The sequence below is a fragment of the Myzus persicae genome, unplaced genomic scaffold (assembly GCF_001856785.1).
Source record: "Myzus persicae strain clone G006 unplaced genomic scaffold, MPER_G0061.0, whole genome shotgun sequence".
NCBI lineage: Eukaryota > Metazoa > Arthropoda > Insecta > Hemiptera > Aphididae > Myzus > Myzus persicae.
This window is the reverse complement of record NW_019101482.1, coordinates 284,981-292,631: the sequence shown is the minus strand read 5'-3', so window position 1 is coordinate 292,631 and position 7,651 is coordinate 284,981. Positions and strand designations below refer to the sequence as shown.

Below are 7,651 nucleotides of genomic sequence, written 5' to 3'. Positions count from 1 at the left end.
GTACTGGAAAACGGATTAAATTATGGTGTAAGGAGAGGACAATTTGATAAATCACTTAGAGGTCTAAAAAGGAAAAAAGCTGCAGGAATTGACAAAATCCAAGCAGAACTTTGGAAAGCATCTTGAAAAAAATTAGTAGTGATTTTTTTCAACTCATAAATGAAATATTTAACTCAGGGAACTTTCTGTAGATTTTACTAAGTGCAAGGTTATTTCCACTCCGAAAAAAGGCACCAGCAAACAAATGTGATCAGTACCGTACAATTAGCTTGCTGACACCCGACATGTCAAAAATACTAATATAAGCCTACATACTTAGCTTTTTTGACATAGAAAAAACGTTTGACAATGTCAATTGATCAATAATGTTCAAGATGCCAAAAATAGCGGGTATAGACTAAGTACACCAGTGGTTCTCAACCTTTTTTGGTTCACGGCACACTATTATACATCACATGTTTTCCAACTTCTACTAAAGAAGAATACTCTTTAAATTATACTTGAAGGAAACAATTGTTACACGATTTGGAGAAACCAAAGAGGAGGCATGCATAAGAAAAGGAGTAAGGCAGGGTTGTACTCCCTCACCTAACATATCCAAGAGGTGAATGATATAATAAGAAAGAAAATGCATTTGGATATACAGATGAATTAAAGGAAAATTTATATGCTACGGTTCACTGGACGATATAGTGGCAATAGCTGAAAATGAAGATGAATTGCAAAGAATGCTGAGATATATGGAAAATACCAAAGTCCCTGTATCTAGCAGGAACAATAATATAAAGGTAAGAATACATCTGCAAAAACCATCAAGCAGAAGAGTAAGTAGAAGAGTTCACATATTTGGGAAGCATTATAAGTGAACATGGCAGAAGTAAAAGAGAAATAATAAAGAGTATATGACTAGTTAAGATATCATTTAACGAAAAAGAGGACTTTTTACTACAAAAAATTTAAGCATAAACACCAGGATAAATCTTCTGAAAACATACGTATGGAGCATAATGCTGTGTTTCAGTGAAACATGGACGATTGCCAAAGAGGAACAAAGGAGAATAGAGAAGTTTTTGAGATGTGGTGTTACAGAAGAATGCTTAAAATAAGCTTTATTTATATGGTGACAAACGAGGAAGTACTAGAAAGAATGTCCGAGAGAAGAACTCTATGGAAAGGAGAAATTAATGTATAGTAAGTAACCTAAGCACTGTAGAGCGAAACGAATTTATGGGTGTGCGACGTATGTTATAAAAACTTGACTGTGTAATATCAATTTTTATGTATTTAAAAAAAAGGTTTAGCCGGTATCGATATATGAATACAAATTTTACTATTTCAAAATATTCTACTATTTGTGATTTCCATCAGTAAATTTCACCCCTTAGCCGTATTTACGTTTGTACAGTAAAAAATTGTTTCGTATATTTACTCACTATCAAATTGAATACTTGTCCGAAAGTTTTAACGTATTTCGATTCGAATCAATATTGGTTTGCAATCTCCACTTGATTAAATCAATATTTACGAATCCGATATTGAAAAAATAGGTTTAATTTAAGGAATAATATCCCATAGGACTCCATCTTTAAAATGATATGTTACTCGTATTATATTATGTAAACCAGTAAAACTATAATATTATTGCATTTAATTCATTCTAACTCAAGACTACATATTTTAAAACATTAACATATTAAGGTTGAACTCTCTCAAATTTAAAATAAGTATAGAATTCTCTAAGATTCAGCTTTAAGGGAGGTTATGTTAGACAATTGAATATAGTTAGTACTTTGATTATGTTATACCTAATTTTGTGAACACAATAACATTTTCAATATACTTAGACTTACTTGTAGAACTCTTATTCTCGCAGTGATATCGCTTCTAAGGCACGTCGGTAGTGACTTACAAGTTACAATAAAAATAATAATATTATTGTTATGCACCTAATATATTATGTAATGTTTTTTGCAAGAATGAGTTCAACCTGCCATCACATAACTTAAATGAACATATAACTCAAATAAATTCGATTGAATTTAAGTCACGTGATATTTATATTCATTCGACAAAGTCTTGACATTTTTAAATCAAATGAATAATAATTATACAATTATACTCATAGATTATAAGTTATGACAATCATGTTATTATACATTAAAAATAAGCCCAAAATAACAACTATTAACCGACAAGTATAAGGGAATTCATAAATTGTTAAGTAGTGGTCCAGTTGGCGGGTACACCTTTTATAAAAATGTTATATTTTGGTGGCCTAGTTAACGTACTCTTTTTGGAAAAAAAAAGATTAATTGTGGCCCATAATTCCCGGAAGCCCACTTCCACAACAATATTATGTAACTATGAAAGTTACGGTTTACTACCAGAACCTAATGATTGTAATAATCGTACTCGATGGTTTTAAAATGTTTAACAATTCGGGTGCAACACACCATTTAAAAGGTCAACGATCAAACATCGATCATCTCCTCCGCCCTGTATATAGACCAGCTCTGACGTAATGTAAATTGTACTTAACATTGCTGTATTTTACTGGTGCGTGGTCGATAAGTAATAAATTTAAATACACTGACGTCTACTGCGACGGGTCGTTTCGGTGCAAGTCATCCCCTTCAGTGCATACGTCACCGGTGGTGTTGGTGTTTGAATTGCATTAACAACCCATAGCTAAAAAAAAAAAATCGTTCCCGGATCATTAGTTATGGGTTTACAATAAATAGAATAGTTAAATCGTGGATTTTATTATTTTAACATAATAAATAAGGGCGATTTTAAACTCCGCCATTTTTATTTTCTTACCCGTGATGGATATATGGAAACTCCGCCAGTGCTTATGTAAAACTCGATAATATGTCTCAACTAAAGAAGCTCTGCAATCCAAAATGATGGTGTAAGAGAACGTTACGAATAGTTATGAATTTATGATAATGGATTTACATCAAGACTGAGACGACAAAATATCTACAAATCGTAACTCATCATTTTAGTTCACAGTTCCACGTATTATAACATATTAACATAACATACCTATGTTGCTAGATACATATTTTATGATTATTACAATTATTTATTACGATAATACATTAATATCTACACATGACAATTTAGATGATTTGTTTTGGCAATTATTATTTTTACTAATGTTTGTATATTTTTTGGGATGTTATAATAACGTACATGATATCTGTCCTATTGCTATGTATTAATTTTATACTGCGACTTGATTTTCTTCACTGACAAAGTTTACATGAACTTAATTTTACTTGATTTTGTTCACTGGAGGAGTTTACAATTTTACCTGTTTTTTTTTCTGACTGAGCTTACACTAAAAGAAGGTACTTGTGGCGGGTCTTACATGTGCCCAATAAATATCACTACAAAAAGGAATTTAAACGAGACGGTCAGTTGAAATGGGGATGGGGGAGGGAAGTATTTAACCACTCTCCTGTATAGTAGGTGTCGAGTGTACCTCATCTTTAAAAAAGTCTCTGTGTAGGGACTATAACACATAGAGTTCCTAAAACACATATAATAATTAATGTTAAAAGCTTAAAAAACCGATGACAGTCGGTCATCTATATAGATGATATAATCAGGTATATTAGGCACCTTATGTTTCATGATATTATGTTTTTTGATATTGTTACTAACAGTTAGTACGCAGGATTTATAAATATAATGGGGGGGGATCATAACCAAAGTTAATCAAATGTTGATAAATGTTACCTTATACTTATATTATATTAACTTAACCTTTAATCCGTTTCCGCCAAAAGCGTTTTTTCCTCTTTACCACCAAATGATGTGACATTGACAACGTTTTCACCAAAATAATTTCTATATAAAATATTAAAATTATAAATAATTTAATGGTTCGATAAAATTTAATGTGCCAATAAATTACTAAATCACTTTTATGCAGGGACCATAATTAGCTCGCTATTGATTCAATTAATGTTTAGTGTTTGTTCATGCAACTTGGCATAGGTATAATATAATATACAATAAATGTATTATGTATACAGGGGAGGATTTAACAATTTGCATGTTTAAAAAAAAACCTTTTTTTAATAAAATATCATCAAATAAATTTATTTTTTCATTTAAGTAAACTATATAAAGGTTTCTGTAAAGCGAACGTTTACAAATACCTACGTATACTCCAATATTCGTATACATCTATTATATTTTTTTTTTTTTTTTTATTATTGAATAAATAATATAGTTACATACATTAGTTATTTAATTCACCCCATTAAGCATAGCTTGTGGCGAGGTAAATGAGTTGTTTGTTAACAAATAAAGTCTATAAAATACATAGAAATTACAGTATTTATATAACTTATTTCCTAATTAGACATGCAATACAGTTAAAGATTAAGTAACAACCAGTTTACAATAGTTCTTTTTTTAAATTCATAATTATTTTTATATACATTTTTTACAATATTTTTTTTCAGCTCAAATGGCATAGCATTAAAATTAATTGAACCTAAATAATCAACGAACATATTACCTATATTTTTTTTTGTGTAACTAACATGCAAATCGTAAGCCCTGTGCTCCCGTTTATTGACGTTTTTAATAGTAATTTTACCGGCTTTAAATAGAATGGAGAACTGCTTATATAAATAACGGACCGGTAGGACTCTCAATTCTTTATAGTTTAAGGAAGTCGAGCCATAGAGCTCCTTTTTCCCTAGACACAATCTTACTGCATGATTTTGTTGAATCACCAGTGGTTTTATAGCATTATCAGAACACCCACCCCATACTAAAAGACCGTATTGGAAAATTGACTTATAAAGTGCGTTATATACAGTATACATTGTTTCAGTAGGTAAGAGTTTATTAAGTTTGAAGAATTTGCAAATAACAGATCTTAATCTCATAACCACATTTTCAATATGAAATTTCCACCGTAGATTCCAGTCTAAAATAAGACCTAAATATTTAACAATCGTAACCCTACTTATTTTTTGGCAGTTACATGATTTAAAATTTAAATCTTGATTTTTACAAGAGTGAATAATAATATCATCGAAAGGTATGTACGTATTATAAATTGAGAAAGCAATGAAAACACTTTTACTTATATTCAAAGTCAACTTATTATTATTTAGTTCTTTAAAAACAGTATTTACTCCAACAGTCGTTTTTTGATGAACGTCATCCCAAGAGTTTCCAGAAAAAAGTAAACAGGTATCATCAGCATAGGTTACAACTTGACCGTCAATACGTAGGTTACAGATGTTATTTATATACAAAATGAATAAAAGGGGTCCTAAAACACTGCCTTGCGGTACACCGTAATCGATTTCACCCTCAGCGCTATGAACGCCATTTATCGAAACAACTTGTTTACGGTTTTTTAGATAACTTTTGAACCACATAAGACTTTCATTTGATATTCCAAAACAAGGCAACATTTTAATAAGTTCCTCGTGACTAACCGTGTCAAATGCTTTCGCGAGATCTAAGAAGACAGCAATTACTTTTTTGTTATTGTCTAATTCATTATATAAAAATTTGGACGTCTCGTAGAGCGCTCCAGTTGTACTTCTACCAGGTCGAAAACCAAATTGATTTTTAGATAATAATTCATTCGCTTCTAAAAAGGTTATAAGTCTAACTTTAATTATTTTTTCGAAAATTTTTGAGAAATTGCAAAGCATGGAAATCGGTCTATAGTTGGTCACATTTTTTTTATCACCTGTTTTATAAAGTGGTTTGACGATTGCGAGTTTAAATTTTTCTGGAAATACACCCTTTTCGAGGCATATATTTAGTATATAGATAAGAGGGTCTACAATATACGGAACTATGTGCTTTAAAAGTTTAACTGAAATGTTGTCAAAACCAGCTGCCGTTTTGTCTTTGAAATTGTTTATGATATTTTGGACCTCGGTTTTTTCAATCTTTTTAAGAAAGAGCTGATTAAAAGAACAACTTGGTACTTCAACATCGTAATTAAGCAAACTGTTACTGAATTTTACAGCTAGGTCTTTACCAACGCTTATGAAGAAAGAATTAAAAATATTTGCTATATTTGCTGGATCTTTTTGTGGGTTAACTGTTTGACCATTATTTTCGATATTATTTTTGAATGTATCATTGTTTGAGTTATTATTGTTATCTGTTAAATTGTTTATTAATTTCCAAGTTAATTTAGGATTAGTGATTGCACTAGAAAATTTTGATTTGTAAAATAGTATTTTCCTTGCTCTTAGAATTGAAGTAAATTTATTACGATATTTAATGAAATAAGCACGTAAGTTAACATTATTAGGATGTTTTTTAACCAGTTTAGAAATATCATTTTTACGACGAGCCGAAATTAACAGTCCCTTTGTCATCCATTCTTTAATGAATTTATTTTTAGAATTAAGCTTAATTTCGTAGCTAGAGTTTTCAATATGCTTTAATAGCTTTGCATAAAATATATCAATTTGTTCGTTAATATTTAATGTACTATTCAAAACAGACCAATTTTCTTTACTTAATAAACTGCATAAGAGGTCGTTGACACTCTTTTTAATAAGTGTATTATCAGAACTAACATGATTAGAAATTGGTACTGCTGCAAAAATAGAGAAATGGTCAGTGATATGTGATTGTATAACACCTGCTTCAATTAGATTTAAATTAGATTGTTGAGTTTTAATAAAAATATGATCTAAACACGAGTAATTTCCTTTTAGAGGTAATCTAGTATATATGTTTATATATGACTTATAACCGTGTTCGGCTAACATGTCAAGATAATCATTATTTATATTCTCTATAATATTTATGTTCATATCTCCAATTAAGAAGTTATAGCCCTTATCTGTATTTTCTTTATCAAATATATTTCGTAAGTTTACGATAAAATCATTAGTGTTGCTAGCAGGCGATCGGTAAACGCAGTAAAATACCAAAGGCGTATTATTAATACATAGTGACAATTTTAAGATGTTGCTATCAACAGAACCAAATTCATATAAAATTACCGGTAAATCACATTTCACGAATACTATTACTCCATCATTTTGGTTTCGTTTAGTGGATGAATAGTATGTATTATAACCAGGTATTGTAAACACGCAGTTCTCCACACTATGCCATGTTTCAGTTAATATGAGAATGTCTATTTTTTTATAATTAATGTCATTTTCTAAATATAACAGTAGTTCATCAAAATTTGCATTTACACTACGTATGTTAGTACACATTACATTAAAAAAGGTAATTTCGTTGTTATTAAGATTAAAATTATTTACAAAGTCAGTTACAGAATCAAAATATCTAGTGTTATAATTATTATATTTTTCAATAACATCAATTACGTCAGTCATTAAAAGAAATAACTAAAATAAATAAGAAGTACCTAACTCAAACTTATACCATTCTAGATATAGATAATTCATCATCAATAATTATTGGCTTTGAAGTGTCATTTTTTTTAGCGAAAATTATGTTGTTTTTGAACCAAATGTATTTGTAACCGACCTGCTTAGCTGAAGTTCTCGCTTTGAAAAATAGATTTCTGTATGTATAGGTCATTTTTTCGTTGAAATATACAGCAGATTCGTTCCAAGTTGGGTCCAGGTCCTTTGCAACTAGTTTATGTTTTTTCGCTAGTTCCATA

The 7,651-nt window shown here is 29.9% G+C and overlaps 1 protein-coding gene across 1 annotated transcript; it reads right to left on the bottom strand.

Annotated features, from left to right (window-relative positions):
* Nucleotides 1-4,276: 4,276 nt before the first annotated feature.
* Nucleotides 4,277-7,235, bottom strand: LOC111029296. The gene is made up of 4 exons (XM_022308259.1): nt 6,272-7,235; nt 5,114-6,094; nt 4,563-4,795; nt 4,277-4,327 (listed from the first exon to the last, which is right to left on the bottom strand). Exons 1-4 carry the CDS (start codon nt 7,233-7,235, stop codon nt 4,277-4,279), a joined length of 2,229 nt encoding a protein of 742 aa, XP_022163951.1.
* Between the last annotated feature and the right edge of the window lie 416 nt (nt 7,236-7,651).

What these genes read in the sequence shown, in the direction of transcription:
- LOC111029296 (XM_022308259.1), bottom strand. Translation starts at nt 7,235, where the DNA reads ATGTGTACTAACATACGTAGTGTAAATGCAAATTTTGATGAACTACTG. An exon ending in TGCTTATTTCATTAAATATC is followed by an intron (nt 6,095 to 6,271) that starts GTAATAAATTTA and finishes ATGGTCAAACAG; the next exon opens with TTAACCCACAAAAAGATCCA. An exon ending in ACAGGGCTTACGATTTGCAT is followed by an intron (nt 4,328 to 4,562) that starts GTTAGTTACACA and finishes TGTATTTTATAG; the next exon opens with ACTTTATTTGTTAACAAACA.